Here is a 25185-nt window from a genome sequence, read left to right as displayed (position 1 = left end):
TGCTCTACTGGGGAGACAGCAGACAAAGTCCTTTGAGGCGACGGGTCTAGTTAGACTACTTTGTGGACTACTCTGTGATGTAAATTAGGGTTGGGTGGTATCCAGACTTCCATATCGTCTTTCTCTCATCCCGGGATTTACGGTATTAACAGTTGAGTACACAAGGAGGGACCCAAAAATTGTAAAAAGCCCATTGGGTGTCTACTATCAGAATGCTAAAATAAATTGCACAAGTAATAGCAAATGTCTATGTAAACTGCTAGCTGAATATGCTAACAAGCGCAAACGAATATAAATAAATTGCAAAGACAGGTAATCCAGTTCATGAAGTTATACATACAGTGCCTTCGGATGGTGTTGAGACCCCTTGACTTTTCCATATTGTGTTAGGTTACAGCCTTATTCTAAAGTTGATTAAATTGTTTCCCCCCCCCCCCTCAATCTACACACAATATCTCATAATGACAAAGCAAAAACATATTTTTTGTTGTTGCAAAATGAAATATTATATTTCCATAAGTATTCAGACCCTTCACAGTACTCAGTTGAAGCACCTTTTGGGAGCGATTACAGCGTCAAGTCTTCTTAGGTATAACGCTACAAGCTTGGCACACCTGTATTTTGGGGAGGTTCTCCCATTCTTCTCTGCAGATCCTCTCAAGCTCTGTCAAGTTGAATGGGGAACGTCGGTGCACAGCTATTTTCAGGTCTTTCCACAGATGTTTGATCGGGTTCAAGTCCCGGCTCTGGCTGGGCCACTCGACATTCAGAGACTTATCCTGAAGCCACTCCTGCTTTGTCTTGGCTGTGTGCTTAGGGTTGTTGTCCTGTTGGAAGGGGAACCTTCGACCCAGTCTGAGGTCTTGAGCGCTCTTGAGCAGGTTTTCATCAAGGATCTCTCTGTACTTTGCTCTGTTGATCTTTGCCTCGATCGTGACTAGTCTCCTAGTCCCTGCCGCTGAAAAACATACCCACCGCATGATGCGGCCAACACCATGCTTCATTATAGACATGACGCTTGGCATTCAGGCCAAATAGTTCAATCTTGGTTTCATCAGACCAGATAATCAAATCAAATCAAATCAAATTTATTTTATATAGCCCTTCGTACATCAGCTGATATCTCAAAGTGCTGTACAGAAACCCAGCCTAAAACCCCAAACAGCAAGCAATGCAGGTGAAGAAGCACGGTGGCTAGGAAAAACTCCCTAGAAAGGCCAAAACCTAGGAAGAAACCTAGAGAGGAACCAGGCTATGTGGGGTGGCCAGTCCTCTTCTGGCTGTGCCGGGTGGAGATTATAACAAAACATGGTCAAGATGTTCAAATGTTCATAAATGACCAGCATGGTCGAATAATAATAAGGCAGAATAGTTGAAACTGGAGCAGCAGCACAGTCAGGTGGACTGGGGACAGCAAAGAGTCATCATGTCAGGTATTCCTGGGGCATGGTCCTAGGGCTCATAATCTTGTTTCTCATGGTCTGAGTGCCTTTTGGAAAACTCCAAGCGGGCTGTCATGTGCCTTTTACTGAGGAGTGGCTTCCGTCTGGCCACTCTACCATAAAGGCCTGATTGGTGGAGTGCTGCAGAAATGGTTGTTCTTCTCTAGAGCTTTGTCAGAGTGTTGACCATTGTGTTCTTGGTCACCTCCCTGACCAAGGCCTTCTCCCCCGATTGCTCCGTTTGACCGGGCAGCCAGGTCTACGAAGAGTCTAGGTGGTTCCAAACTTCTTCCATTTTAAGAATGATCAAGGCCACTGTTCTTGGGGACCTTCAATACTGCAGAAATGTTTTAGTACCCTTCCCCAGATCTGTGCCTCGACACAATCCTGTCTCAGAGCTCTACATACAATTCCTTCAACCTCATGGCTTGGTTTTTGCTCTTAAGTGTGCTGTTAACATTGGAAACTTTATATAGACAGGTGTGTGCCTTTCCAAATCATGTCCTATCAATTTCATTTACCACAGGTGGACTCCAAGTTGTAGAAACATCTCAAGGATCATAAATGGAAACAGAATGTACCTGAGCTCAAATTTGAGTCTTATGTAAATAATGTATTGAGTTTTTTTTTTATAGCTTGGCAAACATTTCTACAAACCTGTTTTTGCTTTGTCATTATGAGGTATTGTGTGTAGATTGCTGAGGATAATTGTTTTAGGTCCTTTTTAGAATAACGCTGTAACGTAACAAAATGTGGATAAAGTCAATGGGTTTGAATACTTTCCGAAGGCGCTGTATATAGGAAGGGGCTACTGAATGTCATTTTTGGTGATTTTGGACCTTTGCAAGCGATTGTGAACGAGAGACATTGTGCAACTGAACAAAGTTTTGAGGCATGCTTGTCTGAAGGAAGAACAGTATTGGCTCTGGAGCATCATGTGTACACACTGTGTCTGTTTTGAGTCTGGAGTCGCTAGGGAACAGGCCTGCCTTATCTGCTCATTGAAGAGGGAGAGAGGATCAGACGGGTCGAGAACAAAGAGGAGAAAAAAACAAGGAAATCAAGATAGCAGGGGGAGCTGTACAGATTTCTCAAACACGGCAGAAAGCTATCACTATATGATGCCTCGTCTCCTTATTAATTCCGCCGGTTACTTAGTAAATAACTAGCGAGTTAAACTTATGGGTCTCGTTAATGCAGAATTCAGCATTTTTCAAGGAGAAAAAAAAATACAACGCTGCGATTTATCACGCTTATTTTGTAGTATCTGCTCGGCATCAGACTAATTTTCTGCTTCAGTTACACTTCCCCACTCGGATGTGAATTCACACGGTCATTCTATCAGCAGACATTGCTCTTGCCTGATATGTTTCTACTTTTCTCTGGTACTTTCTAGTGTTGCTTACTTTTCTCTGTGCAAGATTAACTTTAGCAAACGTAGCTGGCTACATTCTTTCTATGAAAAGCATTCAAAATATAATGACCATACCTTGCTTTTTCATTGTAAGTTCATTAACTTGTATGGTTCCCAAACAGACAGAGTTGTACTTCTGTAATATATATGTATCTTATGAAAATGTATTTTAACTAATACATTTTCTGTGAAGGAAATCTATAGTTGTTGTCAGAGTCTAGGTGATGTGGGTAAGGCGGAGTCAGGCGCAGGACACAGATATGAGTAATAATAGTAACTTTACTCAAAAATAATCTTCCAACAAGGAGAACGAAAATCCAGAATTACATAAATGAGACAACTGACAACAATAAACATGCACAAAACCATGATGGCTCCAGAGGGTTAAATAGGTAAATAATTTAAATGTAATGGGAACCAGGTGTGTACAAGGTACAGGACAGACAAAGAAATGTAGATCGGTGGAGGCCGTTGTGCTATTTACAAACAAACACGTGGGTGTGATCTGCTTTATCTCCTAACGAATTGCACAAGTTGACTGCATGTGTTTACTTATGAGGTAGCTACCAATATTAACATTTAATTAAAATCTTCAAAGAAATAGTTTCAAAGGTTTTGACGGTATTGGAAAAACCAAACCTATTGGAAACCAAAACATTTCTGCAGCTTTGAAGGTCCCCAAGAACACAGTGTCCTCCATAATTCTTAAATGGAATAAGTTTGGAACCACTAGCGTTGCACATTTTGGGGAATATTCAGAGGTGGAAACTTCCCGTGGGAATTAATGGAAATATATGCAAATTCATATTAATACCATTTAAATGTAGATGTTTTTTGCATTGGATCTAATCTCAGCAAAAAAAGAAATGTCCCTTTTTCAGGACCCTGTCTTTAAAGATAATTCGTAAAAATCCAAAGGGTTTAAACACTGTTTCACATGCTTGTTCAATGAACCTTAAACAATGAATGAACATGCACCTGTGGAACGGTTGTTAAGACACAACAGCTTACAGACGGTAGGCAATTAAGGTCACAGTTATGAAAACTTCGGACACTAAAGAGGCCTTTCTACTGACTGAAAAACACCAAAAGAAAGTTGCCCAGGGTCCCTGCTCATCTGCGTGAACGTGATTTAGGCATGCTGCAAGGTGGCATGAGGACTGCAGATGTGGCCAGGGCAATACATTGCAATGTGAGGCGCCTATTGACAGCACTACAGGGAGACAGGACGGACAGCTGATCGTCCTCGCAGTGGCAGACCATGTGTAACATCACCTGCACAGAATTGGTACATCCAAACATCACACCTGCGGGACAGGTACAGGATGGCAACATCTGCCCGAGTTACACCAGGAACACACAATCCCTCCATCAGTGCTCAGACTGTCCGCAATAGGCTGAGAGGCTGGACTGAGGGCTTGGAGCGGGATCGATTTGAAGGTGGAGGGTCCGTCATGCTCTTGGGCGGTGTGTCACACACAGCATCATCGGACTGAGCTTGTTGTCATTGCAGGGAAGACATCCTCCTCCCTCATGTGGTACCCTTCCTGCAGGCTCATCCTGAAATGACTGTCCAGCATGACAATGCCACCAGCCATACTGCTCGTTCTGTGCGTGATTTCCTGCAAGACAGGAATGTCAGTGTTCTGCAATGGCCAGCGAAGAGCCCGGATCTCAAACCCATTGAGCACGTCTGGGACCTGTTGCATTGGTGAGGGCTAGGGCCATTCCCCCCAGAAATGGCCGGGAACTTGCAGGTGCCTTGGTGGAAGAGTGGGGTAACATCTCACAGCAAGAACTGGCAAATCTGGTGCAGTCCAGTGCATGAGGAGGCGATGCACTGCTGTACTTAATGCAGCTTGTGGCCACACCAGATACTGACTTACTTTTGATTTTGAACAGGGACACATTCTATTTCTGTTCATCACATCTGTGGAAATTGTTCAGTTTGTGTCTCAGTTGTTTAATCTTGTTATGTTCATACAAATATTAACACGTTAAGTTTTCTGAAAATAAACGGTTGACAGAGGACTTTTCTTTTTTACCATATCAAATGTAGACAGAAACATAAACCTTTTACCTTATCATAAGTAGACATACTTGCAAATTATTAAATCCTTCCAAAATAAATGTAAAAAACAATTTAGTTACGAATTCAACTTTAATTCAATTATTTCACTGAACAACCAAAGAAAGGGAATATTGAACGATCCCAAGTGTTCCATCATAGCTCCCCCCAAAAACTTTTTTAACAAGCATCTGTACAATTATAGTCTAGAAACTAAAGCTTTGGTTGTCTTCTTGTCAGGCTTCCCTGTCTTCTCCTTGGACCTCCTCAATGTCCATCTCTTGAACATCAGTCTCTGAGGCCTTATCTTCACTGTCACTTTGCAACCTTGTTGAGGATGGCTTGTTGTCAGGCTCAAAAATTCTCAAATTTGCCCAGATGGCCACCAATTTCTCAACCCTTTTATTGGTCAGTATGTTGCGTGCTTTGGTGTGTGTGTTCCCAAACTAGGACCAGTTGCGCTCTGAGGCGGCTGATGTTCCAGATCCACAAAGTCCCTTCTACCAGGTAGCTGATGAGATATGTTGGCACGACTGCCATATTGCATCTCCATCCCAAAGCCCTTGCTTGGAAGTGTACTTCGCCAGACTGCTAAGAACCTTGTGCTCATCCAGGACAAGGTGGCGAGACACAGTAGTGATAATACCATAGGCCTTGTTTATCTCTACACCAGACAGGATGCTCTTGCCAGCATGCTTTGGGTCCAACATGTACGCTGCAGCGTCTATGGGCTTCAGGCAGAAGTCTTCACGCTTTTTCATGTATTTCAGAACTGCAGTTTCCTCTGCTTGGAGCAACAGTGAAGTGGGCAGGGCATTACAGATTTCTTCTCTTTACGTCTGCAAGCAGAGTCTGAACATCAGACATGATTTTTAAAATTACATTTCACCTTTATTTAACCTGGTAGACCAGTTGAGAACAAGTTCTCATTTACAACTGCGACCTGGCCAAGATAAAGCAAAGCAGTACGACACAAACAACACAGAGTTACACACGGGATAAACAAACGTACAGCCAATAACACAATAGAAAAGTGTGTGCAAATGTAGCAAGATCAGGGAGGTAAGACAATAAATAGGCCATAGTGGCGAAATAATTACAATTTAGCAATTAATCACTGGAGTGATAGATGTGCAGAAGATGAATGTGCAAGTAGAGATACTGGGGTGCAAAGGAGCAAATAATAAATAACATTATGGGGATGAGGTAGTTGGGTGGGCTATTTACAGATGGACTGTGTACAGCTGCGATGATCAGTAAGCTGCTCTGACAGCTGATGCTTAAAGTTAGAGAGGGAGATATAAGACTCCAGCTTCAGTGATTTTTGGAATTCGTTCCAGTCATTGGCGGCCAAAGGAGGAGTTGGCGTTGGGGATGACCAGTGAAATATACCTGCTGGAGCGCGTGCTACGAGTGGGTGCTGCTATGGTGACCAGTGAGCTGAGATAAGGCGGTACTTTACCTAGCAAAGACTTACAGACGACCTGGAGCCAGTGGTTTTGGCGACGAATATGAAGCGTGGGCCAGCCAACGAGAATATACAGGTCACAGTGGTGGGTGGTATATGGGGCTTTGGTGACAAAACGGATGGCACTGTGATAGACTACAGTCAATTTGCTGAGTGTTGGAGGCTATTTTGTAAATGACATCGCCGAAGTCAAGGATCGGTAGGATAGTCAGTTTTATGTTTGGCATTGGATGGCATTGTCTCCCTCAATCCGTGCAATGACTACTGCTATAGGTTTCAGGCTGCTTACCACTCTCTCCTAAAATACATCATCCAGGAGGATCCTCTTGATGGGTCTCTCCATATCGGCAGACTGTGATGTGCCCATATCTTGGAGAGACTTCTTCCCGTCCAGGAGACTGTCAAACATGATGACAACACCACCACAATGGGTGTTGCTGGGCAGCTTCAATGTGTTTTTTTGCCCCAATGTATGTCATATAAAATATATTCACCCCACCCAGTATTGTAATCAAACTTACCAGAAAGCATGTAGTCCATGGCTCAGACAATGTGGTAGTGTGGGCTCAATAGCATCTCATTAGTGTGCAAGATCTTGAGACCTAGAATTGCCTTAATTATATCCCACAAAATGTTCACTGTTATAAACTAACGTTTTTGATGAATTTAAGCATAATATCCCAGATTTACGGGCTTAAGTTCCCATGGAAAATTTCCTGGAAAATTCTGACCCTTTGCAACCCTGGGAACCACCAAGACTTCCTAGAGCTTGCCACCCAGCCAATCTGCGCCAATTGACCAAGAACCTGATGGTCACTCTGACAGAGCTCCGGAGTTCCTCTGTGGAGATGGGAGAATCTTCCAGAACGACAAGCATCTCTGTAGCACTCCACCAATCAGGTCTTTATGGTAGAGGTGGCCAGACGGAAGCCACTCCTTAGTAAAATGGCACATGACAGATGAACAGAGCAAAGTAGAAAGAGATCCATGTAAACGTGATATGAAATTAGTTTTTCTTTTGTCATTATAGGATATTGTGTGTAGATTGAGGGAAATAACAATTTAATCAATTTTAGAATAAAGCTGTAACGTAACAAAATGTGGAAGAAGTCAAGGGGTCTGAATACTTTCCGATTGCACTGTATACTAAGGCATTTCAGGTCAGCATCCAAACTCTGTGCTTAGTGAGATGAAGCATGGCAAAAACACAGAGTCACAGTGTGTTTTTATACATTTTCATCCTACTAAGCAATTGGGATACACTTGTTATTCTCAAAGCTCCAAAAGTGTCTAGCAAAGAAGTGAAACATTTTGCCAGTCTTCTGCGAAACATCGGTTCACTCGATTCAAAATACTTGCATGTATGAGTTTTCAGCGTTGTTGGGCCTCAGTAAGGTGGAGGGAGGTGGTGAGTCTCCGACCCTGCTGGAGGTCGGGTTCGGGACGTGTGTGTCGACAGTCTGAGTCGGTGGGGAACAGCTGGCCGCTGTTGGAATTCTGTACCTTGTTGCACCGACCTGCTTCTTTCTGCAGGATTAAAGCTTTGCGACCCATCTGTCTGGCGTCAACTCAAATCTAAGCCTTGCCATATCAAGGGCAGCCAGAGATGTCCTACCACTTGGCTGAGCATCACAATGACACAGAGGGTCACCTTTGCCTTCAGATTCTGTCAGAGAAGTGAGGATAGGTGAGGAAATGTGGGACTTATACACCTTTCAAACCAAAAGGTTTTCCGTCAGCTTTAGCATGTAGACTTTTCTTTGTCTAAAAGGTATTACCGGCAACAAAGCTGTAACTTTTTTTCCGCCAGCCGACATGGTCATGAGGTATTATGTTTAAATATTCCTGCCAACCCCTCAGTATGATTGTCCCCTTTCATCTTACCGGCTTTAGTCATACATTAAATCATGAACATTCTATTTTTCTCCGACATCAAACTTGCCTTTGTCAATATGAAAAAGTTTTTTTTTTTTTTTACGTCTGTCTGCATGCCAAAACCTGGTCCAAATAATAACGGTATCTGCTCTATTTTTTGCAACAAAAAAACATCTGTTTAAAAAACGTATTTAGGATAACGCCCAAGCCTAGCAAACCAGGCAATTAAAAGCAACTTTCTAGACAACGTTTTGGTTTAGTGCTAGGCTTGGGCGTTATCCACACAGTCATACCTTAATACCAACGTTTTACCAAACTGGGATATTTGGTAATACTGGCACTGAACACAAGGAGCGCTATTTTCAAACCCCACTGAGCCTTTGTAACCCAAAGGTTAGCAATGCTAACAGGTACATGTACATGAAAATCCCATAGAGAATGAGCTAATGAGCACATTGCAAACATTTTATACAGTCTGTGACCTAAACTATTTTCAGGACAGACATCCCAGCTCATGAAGTTATACAAGTAACACATTTTTTTTACTCAGTTTGCTGCACGCACAAAACAAATACTACACAGCAAGGTTCTTGATCCAGTACAGGATTCTCTGCTTTTACCGGCAAGCAAAACTTAATTTTGGAAGAAGCTAACCTTAGCTAAGTAGCTAGTTAGCTAACCAAATGCACAACTGCAGAGCATTTAGACCGTTAACTTAATAGTGATAAGATATCTAGTTGGCAAATATTTAGTTGTGAATTCCGTACTCCAACTAGGTCACCTGCCGCTGAGTGGCTTGTAAACAAATCATTATTTGACATGTTTAATAAAGAATGCATTTTTATTTATCTCCTAACATATTGCACAAGTTCACTGCAGGTATTTACCTAACATTTGAATATTTGTTTCTACTTTTTATCAAAAAACTTTTAAGAAATTGTTTTGACGGTATTAAAAAACTATCCCATGGCTATTTCCAAGCCCAGAATACGGTATACCACCCAATACTATTTAGTGCTAGCTTGTTAGCTAACTTGGCTATAGCCATCTCATATAAATTACCAAAACATATCTGACAATGTTTTGAGATTAACTGGAGATACATTACAAGGTAGTTAAGTATGGCGAACTACTAACTTACTGGTAGGAATGTGAAGAAATTAAAGCAGTGCATTCTGTTATTTTGGCGTAACTTAGAACTTGATCAACGCTGCTATTTGCAGGTTACCATGACAAGGGTCGCAGCAACAGGGTCAAAGTTGAATGTCTCTTGCTCAGTTGCCGCCAAATCAAGGGCAATATAGAAGGCCGACATGAGGTAAAGATGTGTCTGTTTTGAAAAGGCTTCATATAAACATTGCCCAATTGTTTTTACAGGAAACATGCTAGGGCTAGTAATTGCCAGGGACCTCACGATATGATATTATCATGATACTTAGGTGGCGATACAATATGTTGTGCAATTCTCACAATGTGCTGGTTCAATACTGAATCTGATTTTCCAAACATATTGCTCACCATATGTCTGCTGCAGAGGGACAAGATAAAGCCATGAGAATGAGTTTTGATCAGTCATAGAAATATAAGTGCTTAAAACAAATTGAATCCCTATTTAAATGGAGAACAATCTATGAAGGAAAAATACTAGAGCTTTGGTGCAGGTTCGGCCAACTAGCGCAAAAATATTGCGATAATATTGCTATATTGTCAAAATGATATGATATATCACCAAAAATAATATCCCGATATGTAACTGTATCAATCCTATTTAGGGAGCAAATACAAAACATTAATTTGCTAAACGGATTGGATTGGATTGGAACCAGTGCTTTGGACAGATGACATGAGAATGCACGAGCAGAAAATAACCACATACCTATTATAAAATACAGTGGTGGATCTTTGATGATATGGAGCTATTTTGCTTCCACTGGTCCTTGTTAAGGTCAACGGCATCATGAACTTTACCCACTACCAGGACATTTTAGCCAAAAACATTGTTGCGTCTGCCAGGAGACTGAAACTTGGCTGCAAGTGTATCGTCCAGCAAGACAATAACCCAAGCACACATCAAAATCCACAAAGAAATGGTTAAATGGCCACAAAAATCCAAATTTTGCAATGGCCATCTGTCTACGGACTTAAATGCTAGATGCTCTACAGATTTGTTGATATTATGACCATCTGTTGATAAGCAACTGTTTGCTAAGGTTAGGGTTAGGTTTCATTTTAGGGTTAAGGGTTAATGTTAGTAGATTGATAGTTGAAATTGTACTGATAGTCCATCTGTAGATGCGCCACTCTACATATTGCAGATGGTTGTATACTAGCAAAGTCATGAAAATAGAATACTAATAAAAAGGAGAGGAGGGGGGCCCTCGGGATTAGATTGGGAGCTGAGTGAGCAGTTTGTCTTGGCGTTGGCTTAGGGCTTTCTTTTAACACTTTGTGGGACAGACACTGTCAGCATCATCAGAAGGATTTTCCTCAGGCTCACAGGTATTTAACCAGAGTAGTTAAGAGGGATTGGTTTGGCACTGAGATAATGTGACAGGTAGAATACATGTTCCAGCTGTAGCTAAACACCCAGCAACCCCTCTGCTCATCTTTGTGGATGTGCTGGTTGTGGTGGATCATTTGTACTGTACAATGATGTTACTGTGATAATAATTGTACATCTTGTTTTGAATTTATACACTGCTCAAAAAAATACAGGGAACACTTAAACAACACAATGTAACTCCAAGTCAATCACACTTCTGTGAAATTAAACTGTTCACTTAGGAAGCAACACTGATTGACAATAAATTTCACATGCTGTTGTGCAAATGGAATAGACAACAGGTTGAAATTAGGCAATTAGCAAGACACCCCCAATAAAGGAGTGTTTCTGTAGTTGGTGACCACAGACCACTTCTCAGTTCCTATGCTTCCTGGCTGATGTTTTGGTCACTTTTTAATGCTGGCGGTGCTTTCACTCTAGTGGTAGCATGAGACGGAGTCTACAACCCACACAAGTGGCTCAGGTAGTGCAGCTCATCCAGGATGACACATCAATGCGAGCTGTGGCAAGAAGGTTTGCTGTGTCTGTCAGCGTAGTGTCCAGAGCATGGAGGCGCTACCAGGAGACAGGCCAGTACATCAGGAGACGTGGAGGAGGCCGTAGGAGGGCAACAACCCAGCAGCAGGACCGCTACCTCCGCCTTTGTGCAAGGAGGAGCACTGCCAGAGCCCTGCAAAATGACCTCCAGCAGGCCACAAATGTGCATGTGTCTGCTCAAACGGTCAGAAACAGACTCCATGAGGGTGGTATGAGGGCCCGACGTCCACAGGTGGGGGTTGTGCTTACAGCCCAACACCGTGCAGGACGTTTGGCATTTGCCAGAGAACACCACCTAATTCGCCACTGGCGCCCTGTGCTCTTCACAGATGAAAGCAGGTTCACACTGAGCACATGACAGACGTGACAGAGTCTGGAGACGGCGTGGAGAACGTTCTGCTGCCTGTAACATCCTCCAGCATGACCGGTTTGTCGGTGGGTCAGTCATGGTGTGGGGTGGCATTTCTTTGGGGGGGACGCACAGCCCTCCATGTGCTCTCCAGAGGTAGCCTGACTGCCATTAGGTACCGAGATGAGATCCTCAGACCCCTTGTGAGACCATATGCTGGTGCGGTTAGCCCTGGGTTCCTCCTAATGCAAGACAATGCTAGACCTCATGAGGCTAGAGTGTGTCAGCAGTTCCTGCAAGAGGAAGGCATTGATGCTATGTACTGGCCCGCCCGTTCCCCAGACCTTAATCCAATTGAGCACATCTGGGACATCATGTCTTGCTCCATCCACCAACGCCACGTTGCACCACAGACTGTCCAGGAGTTGGCGGATGCTTTAGTCCAGGTCTGGGAGGAGATCCCTCAGGAGACCATCCGCCACCTCATCAGGAGCATGCCCAGGCGTTGTAGGGAGGTCATACAGGCACGTGGAGGTCACACACACTACTGAGCCTCATTTTGATTTGTTTTAAGGACATTACATCAAAGTTGGATCAGCCTGTAGTGTGGTTTTCCACTTTAATTTTGAGTGTCACTCCAAATCCAGACATTGATAATATTTGTGTGATTTTGTTGTCTGCACATTGAACTATGTATAGAAAAAAGTATTTAATAAGAATATTTCATTCATTCAGATCTAGGATGTGTTATTTTAGTGTATTTTAGTTATTTTTTTGAGCAGTGTATATATAGTTGAAGTTGGAAGTTTACATACACCTTAGCCAAATACATTTCAACTCAATTTTTCACAATTCCTAACATTTAACCCTAGTAAAAATTCTCTGTCTTAGGTCAGTTAGGATCACCACATTATTTTAAGAATGTGAAATGTCAGAATAATAGTAGAGAGTGATTTATTTCAGCTTTTATTTCTTTCATCACATTCCCAGTGGGTCAGAAGTTTACATACACTTAATTAGTATTTGGTAGCATTGCCTTTAAATTTAGAACTACCCATCCCGGATCCGGTATATTTGTCATCAGCAACGCTGATTAGCATAGCGCAACACTCAAAAGATATGACTAGAAAATATTAATATTCATGAAATCACAAGTGAAATATAGCGAAACACAGCTTTGCCTTTTGTTAATCACCCTTTCGTCTCAGATTTTGAAATAATGCTTTACAGCGAAAGCAATACAAGCATTTGTGTAAGTTTATCGATAGCCTAGCATAGCATTATGTACACTTAGCATCAGGAAGCTTGGTCAAGAAAATCAATCAAATTAACCGTTTACCTTTGATGATCTTTGGATTTTTTCACTCACGAGACTCCCAGTTAGACAGCAAATCTTCCTTTTGTTCCATAAAGATATTTTTTATATCCAAATACCTCCATTAGTTCGGTGCGTTATGCCTAGGAAACCACCAGAAATAGCAGTCACGACAACGCAGACAAAAATTCCAAATGATATCCATAATGTCAACAGAAGCATGTCAAAGGTTTTTTATAATCAAACCTCAAGGTGTTTTTCAAATATCTATTCGATAATATATCAACCGAGACAGTTGGCTTTTCACTAGGACCGGGAGGAACAATGGCCACCTCTCTCTTTTGCGCAAAAATCAGTCTGAGAGCCCCCACCTGACCACTTACGTAATGTGTTCACGCTCATTCTTCAAAATAAAGGCCTGAAACTATGTCTAAACGCTGTAGACACCTTAGGGAAGCCATAGAAAAAGGAATATGGTTGATATCCCTTTCAATTGTCAATAGGGATGCATAGGTACACAGAGCTTTCAAAATAAGAGTCACTTCCTGATTGGATTTTTCTCAGGCTTTCGCCTGCAATATGGGGCGGCAGGGTGGCCTAGTGGTTAGAGCGTTGGACTAGTAAGGTTGCGAGTTCAAAACCCCCAAGCTGACAAGGTACAAATCTGTCGTTCTGCCCCCGAACAGGCACCCACTGGAACCCACTGTTCCTAGGCCGTCATTGAAAATAAGAATTTGTTCTTAACTGACTTGCCTGGTTAAAACTAGTTGATGCCAGGAGTTCCTCTGGAGGAACACCCTCCCCCCCGTTCAGCTCAAACGGTGGCGCATGGAACGCAAAAATATTCTTAGAAATATTTAACCTCCACACATTAACAAGTCCAATAGCTCAAATGAAAGATAAACACCTTGTTCATCTACCCAGCATGTCAGATTTTTAAAATGTTTTACGGCGAAAACACACCACACATTTATATTAGACCACCACCGAAACAAAGACAAGCGGCAGCCATTTTGTCCCAGAAAATATAAAATTATAAAAGCAGGATTAAAAAATAAATCGCTCACTAACCTTTTGAAAATCTTCATCAGATGACAGTGATAGGACATGTTACACAGTACATTTTTTTTTTTTCAATAATATGCCATATATATCCATAAATGTCCATTTACAGTGTACTCATGTTCAGAAATTACTCAAAAATGCCCGCAGGAAATCTAGGTAGCTCGGCAAGATAACGTAAATAGACATCATAAACTTTGGCTAAATATACATGTTCTACATATAGTTAGAAAGATACACTGCTTCTTTATGCAACCGCTGTGTTAGATTTATTTTTAACGTTACAGAAATCGCACACTATTTCATATGCTGAGACAGCGCTCAGTTCCAAGCTACATTTCCACGTAATGTTGGAGTCAACAGAAACACAGATTTAAGCATAAATATTCCCTTACCTTCGATGGTCTTCGTTCAGAATGTTCTGGAAGGGTTCATACTTACCCAATACATCGTTTGGTTTCAAGTCTTGCGTCTTTGTATTAGCTACTGCTAATAACATCAGCTGAAATGCACCCAAAACGTCCTCCGGTCCGGATAAGTTGCGCATCAAAACTTCAAAATTACACATTATATGTCGACTAAACAGGTCAAACTAAGTGCAGAAGCAAGCTTTATGATGTTTTAGACGTGCATAACAAACTTCAATTCAACCGGGCATCGTTTGCTCTTCCCAGGAGTGCTGGAACAAAGGAATGGCTGTGACCAATTCGCGCCCTAACGCACAGGTTTTTTTATCGCGACACTTACTCCAATCACTCCTATAGGGCCAATTCTCGCGCGATTTGAACGATTGAACGCTCTAAAGAAAGAGGACATCTAGTGGAAGAGATGGAAAGTGTCCCCAGATCCATAAGTGGTCGGGAAGGGTGGGGGCCATGACGTCAAAGTTGCTCCAACTTTCATGGCCACAAAAACTAGTTTGGAAGAATGCATGCCCTGTGAGTTCTGCTATACTTACAGACATAATTCCAACGGTTTTAGAAGCTTTAGAGTGTTTTCTATCCAATAATAATTATTATATGCATATATTAGCAATTTTTTATATATTTTTTTTCAGTTTACTAGGGGTACCCAATTTCTCCAAAGGGGGCGTAAATCTGCCATGCCCTCAAAGAGTTAAATAAAGGTAAAAAATAAAAATAAATATCAGTTCTGTTATACTCACAGACAATATTTTTACAGTTTTGGAAACTTTAGAGTGTTTTCTATCCTAAGCTTATATGCATATTCTAGCATCTGGTCCTGAGAAATAGGCTGTTTACTTTGGGAATGTTATTTTTCCTAAAATAAAAATAGTGCCCCCTAGCTTCAAGGGGTTATCTTGGGTCAAACGTTTCGGGTAGCCTTCCACAAGCTTCCCACAATAAGTTGGGTGAATTTTGGCCCATTCCTCCTGACAGAGCTGGTGTAACTGAGTCAGGTTTGTAGTCCTCCTTGCTCGTACATGCTTTTTCAGTTCTGCCCACAAATTGTCTATTGGATTGAGATAAGGGCTTTGTGATGGCGACTACAATACCTTGACTTTGTTGTCCTTAAGCCATATTGCCACAACTTTGGAAGTATGCTTGGGGTCATTGTCCATTTGGAAGACACATTTGTTGCTTCAATATATCCACATAATTTCCCTCTTCATGATGCCATCTATTTTGTGAAGTGCACTTGTTCCTCCTGCAGCAAAGCACCCCCACAACATGATGCTGCCACCCCCGTGCTTCACGGTTGGGATGGTGTTCTTCGGCTTGCAAGCTTCCCACTTTTTCCTCCAAACATAATGATGGTCATTATGGCCAAACAGTTCTATTTTTGTTTCATCAGACCAGAGGAAATTTCTCCAAAAAGTTAGATCTTTATCCCCATGTGCAGTTGCAAACCGTAGTCTGGCTTTTTTACAGCGGTTTTGGAGCAGTGGCTTCTTCCTTGCTGAGCGGCCTTTCAGGTTATGTCGATATAGGACTCGTTTTACTGTGGATATAGATACTTTTGTACCTGTTTCCTCCAGCATCTTCACAAGGTCCTTTGATGTTATTCTGGGATTGATTCAAACTTTTTGCACCAAAGTACGTTCATCTCTTGGAGACAGAACGCATCTCCTTCCTGAGCGTTATGACACCTTCCTGAGCGGTATGACAAATGGTCCCATTTGCGTGCTCTTGTTTGTACAGATGAACGTGGTACCTTTATCCCAAGGATGAACCAGACTTGTAGAGGTCTACAATTTTTTTTCTAAGCTCTTGACTGAATTCTTTTGATTTTCCCATGATGTCAAGAAAAGAGGCACTACATTTGAAGGTAGGCCTTGAAATACATCCACCTCCAATTGACTCAAATGATGTCAATTAGCCTATCAGAAGCTTCTAAAGCCATGACATAATTTTCTGGAATTTTCCAAGCTGTTTAAAGGCACGGTCAACTTAGTGTATTGAAACTTCTGACCCACTAGAATTGTGATACAGGGAACTGTAAGTGAAATAATCTGTCTCTAAACAATTGTTGAAAAAATGACTTGTGTCATGCACAGAGATGTCTTAACCGACTTTTCAAAACTATAGTTTGTTAAGAAATTTGTGGAGTGGTTGAAAAACGACTTTTAATGGCTCCAACCTAAATGTATTTAAGCTTCCGACTTCAAGTGTGTGTGTGTGTGTGTGCGTGCGTGCGTGCTTGCATATAGTGTATTACCTCACTGTCTTCAAATATGAGCATTTCTATGTATTTATCTGATTGTTCTAAGAATGAATAGGCAGAGAATTCTTTGGGTCAATTTGTAGATGATAAATCCGAGACTTCCATTTCCCCAGAAATAAGAACATTTAATGAGAACCTTTATTTTCTGTTAGCTTTTACATTATATTGACATAATTTCAGGCTAGAGTCACTAAAGGTGAATAAGTCCTGAAATTGTATGGTATGTACATTCATTGTTTACCTGTTTATATGTCTGTGTGACAGCACTGCATCATTAGTATTTTTTTTGCTCATGCCAATAATGTATTGTGATCATAATTATGAAGCTGCCAATCACCCATTCCTGGTGTTTTGAAATAAGAATCTCAGTCCTCTATAATTATCTTGTAAACAGGGAATATAATCACGACAAGTGACACTTCTCTAGAACTTGTCAATTGCACATAGCATTAGCCACACCCTCTGTGCATGATCTCACGCAGCATTTCCACAGCTCTCCAGTTTGCTGTCACTTACACGTTCATCTAGCCGTTCGTTGATATTATCATTGGTCTTGGTCCAATAAGAAGGTCTCTTCTCACTACTGCTGAAATTAATGTATTTTTTCAATGGCGAGTTGATTGGAGTGAGGAATTGCATTCGGATTGCCATGCCTGCAAGGGACAGATAACACAGGATTGTTAACAAAATGGAGCCATAAATGTTTAAACATGGCTAGCATTTCATATAGCCATGTGCTCTGCATCTTTCCCTTTATCTGTCTTCTTATGTAATTGCAATGGAGCATTAGCTGCCGACATATCCTTATTTAAAACAGTCTTGAAAAAGATGTGAAACTGCGTTCATTTCATTTGGACGAAATGAAATAGGGATTTTTTTTTGCTGCATCGAAACAATGGAGCTTTTAGTTTGTTTCATATGAGGCTCGGAAAATCATGTGCTAGAATGAAATAATCAGACTGGTATTATTTCATCTGGATTTTGACCCCAGTTTTGCGTTGAAGGACTGCCTGTACTCATTACCATCCTAATACCCTACTGTGGTCCTAGACTCCAAATGTTGCAGCCATGTAGCTTTACCAGCAAGGGATTACAGTTGAGCGCTTCCTTGATTAGGTTTTGGTGTCAATGAGGAAGATGTGGGACATAATAGCATCTCAGAGAGCGATATCCAATGTGTAATAGGCACACACAGCAAAGGCAAAAAGGTGGAACGGAAAATAAGGATTGGCAGCTGCACTTCCTCTCCCCTGTCAGATGTTCCACCAGCTGCTTAAGCCATCCATCCTGTATGGCTCCCTCATCAGACTGCTTTAACTTGGATCAATTTAGGCTAAAGCTGCAATGTATATATTTTTAGGCGACCTGACCAAGTTCGCATAGAAATGTGAGATATGTCATTCTCATTGAAAGCAAGTCTAAGAAGTTGTAGACCATTTCTATGCGCGCTATATCTATGCTTCCTGTTACGTTTTGGTTTTGAGTCTTATATATTCTGGTTTTGTACACCATCTTCAAATAGATGAAAATATATATCACAGCGTTTTAGATGGTACAATGATTCTCTATACTATACTTGCTTGTTTTGTTGCAAACTATTAGAATGTTAGCACCCAGGAAATGTCGATTTCTGCATAATGCGATTTCTGCATAATGCACCTTTTATGTAATACAAACAGGAGAAGGAGAATTGAGTTACTTTGGAGGCCGCAATATCTGCTCTGGGACATATGGGCAGTTCTTCAACTCAGACTCATTGACCCCAATTCACTATCCCGCAGAGATGGTGCCTATAAACTTTTTCTTTAAACCTTTTCTCATTGGTTTGAGATGGTATTGACATGCGGGGTGACAATTAGCCTCGTGGTTAGAGTGTTGGGCCAGTAACTGATAGGTTGCTAGATCGAATCCCCGAGCTGACAAGGTAAAAATCTGCCATTTTGCCCCTGAACAAGGCAGTTAGCCCACTGTTCCTAGGCCATCATTGTAAACAATAATTTGTTATTAACTGACTTGCCTAGTTAAATAAAGGTTCAAAAAAATCTCCGTCTGACCCTTGACCCCCGAGAAGAATCAAATTAAATTGAGAGTGAGGGAAAAAAAACAAACCGCTCTAATTCATCTAATGTCAGTTTGGGGCTTTGCAGAAAGAATTATTGACAATGGTAGTTATATGTCACAATTTAATTAACTGTCTACCATAACAATATACAAATAAAAAAATAGCACATTATTTATCAGATTGTTGCATGGAAGCCTTTAGCTTAGTGTATTTACTTCACACAAAATCTCCATAATTCAAAGCACATGCAATATTGACACTGCACACGCGACCCAATTTCAGTTAATAAACTCTACAGGAAACCCCTACAGTATAGCCTATAGAAGAATGTGTGCCTCTTTCAGCTGTCATTGTGGCTCTTCAGACAGTCACAAATTTGATAGGGCTATGCACAATCAACTACATAGGCATCTCTGTCAGAGGAATGGGGGAAAATGCTATCTTCTCTTGTACAAAAAATCACAAGAAAGAGGATTTTGACACCCATCATCTGATTGTTTTGAAACAGAAAAGCGTTCCTGCGAAATTATTTTGTTGAAATATAACTTTATCTGCGAAATTAATCTAATTGATTGCACCCAGATTTGCCATTTTAATTTATAGGAAAATACAATAAATATATTACCTAACATCTGAATTGGACCAAACGTTTTTCTAACAATGACTTAGACATGAGGAATGTTTTTGTCATCAGTGTTCATGCAAGTTTGATGTATGTGCCACCCAGAACCAATTATAAGGTTAACTGATAGTTGCTAATGGATGCTATTGAGACACAAAACACAGAGAATGGAGGTGAATGTCAATGTTTAGGATCTTAATTTGTGACATTGTATTTAAGATAGATTTTTGTGTATTGCTTGACTTGTGTGCAAGGCCAGATTACAAGATTATTAAGGACATTTGAGGGTTCTGCTCCACATCCTGAAAAATAGGGTGTACAAACCCAACAATACACCACCTATGAAATTGGGTTACAGGTCTCTGCATACTTACAAGAGAAAAATATTTGTTATGCAGAATTATACTGTATACTGTTAGAATACAAGGCTGAAATTTGTGAATTTGGGAAGAATTTGAGAGAATATCATGAATTATGTCCCCTTTTGTATCGATATCAAATAATTTCTGGGTAACAATTAAGTACCTTACGGTCAAATAGATTCTTACCAAAGACCAATTTCTCAAACAAGCATTTTGTCTGAGAGTGGTCTAAGTTGGGAGGGGGAAACTGAAAACTAGCTGTTGTTGGCAGATAGGTTTAGAACTCTCTTTCTTATTGGTCTGTTGTAACTACCCATCCCGGATCCGGGAGCGTAATCATCATCTGACACTAATTAGCATAACGCAACGGACATAAATATTACTAGAAAATATTCAGATTCGTGAAATATATTGAAACACAGCTTAGCCTTTTGTTAATCACCCTGTCATCTCAGATTTTGAAAATATGCTTTACAGACAAAGCAAGACAAGCATTTGTGTAAGTTTATCGATAGCCTAGCATAGCATTTTGCCTAGCTAGCAGCAGGCAACCTGGTCACGAAAATCAGAAAAGCAATCAAATTAAATCGTTTACGTTTGATGAGCTTTGGATGTTTTCACTCACGAGACTCCCAGTTAGATAGCAAAGGTTCCTTTTTTCCCAAAATATTATTTTTGTAGGCAAAATAGCGCCGTTTGTTCTTCACGTTTGGCTGAGAAATCGACCGGAAAACGGCGGAAAATATTCCAAATTAGCTCCATAATATCGACAGAAACATGGAAAATGTTGTTTATAATCAATCCTCAAGGTGATTTTCAAATATCTATTCGATAATATATCCACCGGGACAATTTGCTTTTCAGTAGGACTGAGAGGAAAAATGGCTACTTCTGTATTTTACGCGAGAATCACTCTGAGAGGTGACCACTTTCGCAATATAGTCGCTTACGTTCATTCTTCAACATAAATGCGTGAAACTACATCAAAATGCCGTAGACACCTTGGGGAATACGTAGAAAAAGGAATCTGGTTGATAGCCCATTCACTGCTCAATAGGGACGCATTGGAACGCAGAGCTTTCAAAACATGAGTCACTTCTTGATTGGATTTTTCTCAGGCTTTCGCCTGCAATATCAGTTCTGTTTTACTCACAGACAATATTTTTACAGTTTTGGAAACGTTAGTGTTTTCTATCCTAAGCTGTCAATTATATGCATATTCTAGCATCTTCTCCTGACAAAATATCCCGTTTACTACGGGAACGTTATTTTTCCAAAAATGAAAATACTGCCCCCTAGTCACAAAAGGTTTTAATGGTTGCATAATATTATCTATTTTTGAAAACTTTCTATTGAAATTGATTTTGGTAAGTTCATTTATATTTTTTAAGATGACTACCGAATAGGTCTATTTCACCATCCGCCCATTTTGTTGGTAAACTAATAGCCCGTTTACTTTGGGAACGTTATTTTTCCAAAAATGAAAATACTGCCCCCTAGTTACAAGAAGTTTTAACAAAGAAAATTGACAAGTGATGTCACCAGGCAGGTCAAAACTCCATCTCACGAAAACAGGAAAAATTTCAGGCGGTCTTTTCAAACAGCTCTTACACTAAAAGGGTATTATTGTCATTTTCACAATTTCACAGCATTAATCCAACCTCATAGGGTGGAAATATATACAAGACACAGAAAAATCACATTTCTGACTGTACTGGGCCTTTAATCCAACTTTTTCAATAAATACGCAAGTATGACTCTTTGCATAAAAATGGAAAGTATAATTATAAAATCAATTATTAATGACATTGTTAGTAATAATAATACAAATAAAAGGGACTTATATAGTGCTTTTCAAGGACCCAAAGTCACTTTACAATTGTAGAAATATAAAAATCACACTAAACAAAACCATGAATGAAGAGAGGGTGGCTCAAGGAAGGGAAATAGTATAATGTATCAGTGTATGGAGAGGTTAGGGTTGGGATTTGGATATGAACCCGATTTAGAGTAAGGTGTGGGATCGGGGTTAGTGGAGGGGGAAAACACTGACGGATAAGATAGAAAGTAAATATTCTTTGTTATTACGATTTTAAGACCAGTATCTATCTTTCTGAAGCCACCGCCCTGGCTCTGCATGGTCTATATTGTATTGTAAAAGATTGCTCCAGCTGAATGTTAGCCATAGCACATACATCAGACTTGACACCATTTGTCTTTGATTGCTACTGCTGCCCCACTCCCCACTCTGTTTTAACTCACACAGCACATTCACGCTGGAAATACAGGGTGAAGAAGAAAAAATAAATATTTTATGCTAACGGTACACTCTAAAGATGTGCTCAGCATACGTGTCTCTGAAACAGCATGAATTGGATAACCTTCTCAAAATTGGTTAATTCAAGCTGCACCTGGCCCCTTTTGAAATGCCATAACTTAATACTAGGGAGCTCGCAATGACTGATTGATCTTGAGCAAGGTGCTATGCAAGCCATACACACAGTGGTGTAATGGTGCCTGAAGAATTTTCCCCAAAAAAAATCAAAACGCCCCGCCCGACGAAGGAAAAAATTATATGAAAAACAGTGACATACACTCTGAACGACCTACAATTATAAATCCCATATTGGTCTTTCACAGTCAGGCCAACCCAAGCTGTACTGTGCAAGGTAGCCTAGTGGTTAAAGCATTGGGCCAGTAACCGAAAGGTTGCTAAATTGAATCCCCGAGCTGACAAGGTAAAAAGCTGTTGTTCTGCCCCTGAACAAGGCAGTTAACCCACTGTTCCTAGGCTGTCATTGTAAGTAAGAATTTGTTCTTAACTGACTTGCCCTAGTTAAATAAAGGTTCAAATAAAAATAAATAAAATAATTGTTTGAAACCAGGACATGTTACTTCATATTACGAGGTATGTCTCACCTTACTTGAAAGTAGCCTATAGACAAAATCCCACCACAGAAATGTGAAGGCAATTATTTTTTTATGAAGACTTACTCATATGCTTTATCCTGTTCTATTGATTTTCTTTCATTGTCTATTAGGAAAATACATTATCTTGGTCATATTAGCAACCCATGATAATTGTTGCATATTTAACCCCCCCCCCTCTTTCTACAATTCCTGTGGATATTTCCATGCACATTTTAGAACGCCCTTTTCCTGCAAATTTCATTTTAGAACATTCACGCGAAGGTACATTGCCCCATCTAAAATATGAAGAATCAATTGTATATCAACATTTTAAGCTAAGCATTCGGATCTGTTCCATCAGCCTTATTAATTGAAACGGCAGTGGAGATTTAAGAAGTGAGTATACGCAATGCCCACTGAAAAATAAGTGGGTATACGGCGCACACACACAAAACATAACCAGGCAGCATCACACCCGAATGCCAGGAATTGATTCAAATTCTTTGTGATACATCTACTGTCTGTCCGAGCTCAACATTTCCTCTTATGAATCATGAATGAGTCTAATATGGTGCTGATGTAACCATTGCATGCAAATCCTTCAGCTAACACTATTCCATCAGTTCACAGGAGCCTCCTGCATCTGAAATGCCTTTGAAGCTCTGTGTAGAGTAGTGAGCATTGCAGGATTCATATATGTCAGTTTTCTCCATTATGCAAATACATACCTTATTCCTAGTAACCCCTCACCCCCATTCATTCATATTTCCTTTGTGCCATTAATATTGCAGCAAATCTTTTACACTCAATTTCAAATTGTGTCACATGAGGATGGCATCGCTTTACATTTTATTGCTTTTCATTGTTGGCGTCAAAATGCCTGGCAGAGAATAGTAGTCACTATTTTTCAAAAGAGAGCAAATAGTATAATATGTTTTCATAGGACACTCCTTTTCCCACACTTCAAAGCATTTTATATGCAGCAATACTGCAGAATGTGGCTTCAAAACACAATACAAAAGTGATCTCACTTTTCACCAATTTTAATGATAAGGAAATAGCCCAGTGTTATTTAGAGTATCTAATCAGTGATTGTTTTTCTGACATGTCCTTTCTCTGTCTCTCTTGTGTCTCCATAGGTAACCGATAGGATGGGGGCCAGGGAAGCGAGTGGGCACAGCTACCTGGTGGCTTGCTGGCAGCCCATTCTGATTCTGATGCTGGGCACCGTACTGTCTGGTTCCACCACAGGTTGCCCGTCCCGCTGCGAGTGCAATGCCCAGGAGCGCTCAGTCATATGCCACCGCAAGAAGCTTATGTCCGTCCCTGAGGGCATCCCCACAGAAACGCGGTTGCTGGACCTCAGCAAGAACCGCATCAAGACCATCAACATGGATGAGTTCGCAACCTACCCCAACCTGGAGGAGCTGGAGCTCAACGAAAACACCATCTCCGCTATTGAGCCCGGCGCCTTCAACAACCTGTACGGCCTCCGGACATTGGGGCTGCGCAGCAACAAGCTCAAACTCATCCAGCTGGGTGTGTTCACGGGCCTCAGCAACCTCACCCAGTTGGACATCAGTGAGAACAAGATAGTCATCCTGCTGGACTATATGTTCCAAGACCTGTACAACCTGCGCTCCATGGAGGTGGGCGACAATGACTTGGTGTTCATCTCCCATCGGGCCTTCCATGGTCTCAGCAGCCTGGAGCAGCTGACTTTGGAGAAGTGCAACCTGACCTCGGTGCCCACCGAGGCCTTCACCCACCTTCACAGTTTGATTTTTCTCAGGCTGCGCCACCTCAACATCTATGTTATTAAGGATTACTCCTTCAAAAGACTGTACCGGCTGAAAGTCCTGGAGATCGCCAACTGGCCCTACCTGGACACCATGACCTCCAATTGCCTCTATGGACTGAACCTCACCTCGCTGACCATCACCAATGGCAACCTGACCTCCATCCCATACGTGGCTCTCCGGCACTTGGTCTACCTACGGTTTCTGAATCTGTCCTATAACCCCATCCACACCATTGAGGGGAATAAGCTCCATGACCTTCTGAGGCTCCAGGAGTTTCACCTGGTTGGGGGCAGGCTGGCTATGATCGAGCCCTACTCGTTCCGGGGCCTAAACTATCTGAAGATCTTCAATGTGTCTGGCAATGCCTTGAGCACCTTGGAGGAGTCTGCGTTCCACTCGGTAGGCAACCTGGAGACTCTGGCGCTTTACGATAACCCCTTGGCATGTGACTGCCGGCTGCTGTGGGTGTTCCGGAGACGCTGGAGGCTCAACTTCAACCGGCAGCAACCCACCTGCGCTTCACCTGAGTTCGTACAGGGAAAAGAGTTTAAAGATTTCCCGGACGTCCTGCAGCCCAACTACTTCACGTGTCGCAAGTCCAGGATCCGGGACCGCAAGGCGCAGCAGAAATTTGTGGACGAGGGAACTA

General features: G+C 41.3%; 1 protein-coding gene and 1 long non-coding RNA gene across 4 annotated transcripts in view; one reads left to right on the top strand and one right to left on the bottom strand.

Moving 5' to 3' along the window:
- LOC149985141 (uncharacterized) overlaps nt 1-25185 on the bottom strand; it is a 714490-nt gene that overhangs the window by 422620 nt on the left and 266685 nt on the right. The window lies entirely within an intron of this gene.
- Nucleotides 1-25185, top strand: part of lingo1a (leucine rich repeat and Ig domain containing 1a) — a 392386-nt gene that overhangs the window by 360803 nt on the left and 6398 nt on the right. For all 3 annotated transcript variants that reach the window (XM_090201711.1, XM_021564711.3, XM_021564707.3), the window contains one exon: nt 23874-25185. This exon is cut by the window's right edge and continues 6398 nt beyond it. In XM_090201711.1, coding sequence (XP_090057837.1) covers nt 23886-25185 — 1300 coding nt within the window. In that variant the 5' untranslated portion in view covers nt 23874-23885. The remainder of the gene's footprint in view (nt 1-23873) is intronic.

This window comes from Oncorhynchus mykiss, chromosome 2, assembly GCF_057628025.1.
Source record: "Oncorhynchus mykiss isolate SJ-2025 chromosome 2, ASM5762802v1, whole genome shotgun sequence".
NCBI classification, from domain to species: Eukaryota; Metazoa; Chordata; class Actinopteri; order Salmoniformes; family Salmonidae; genus Oncorhynchus; species Oncorhynchus mykiss.
The sequence above is the reverse complement of the archived record's forward strand: the minus strand, read 5'-3'. Positions and strand labels throughout refer to the sequence as shown.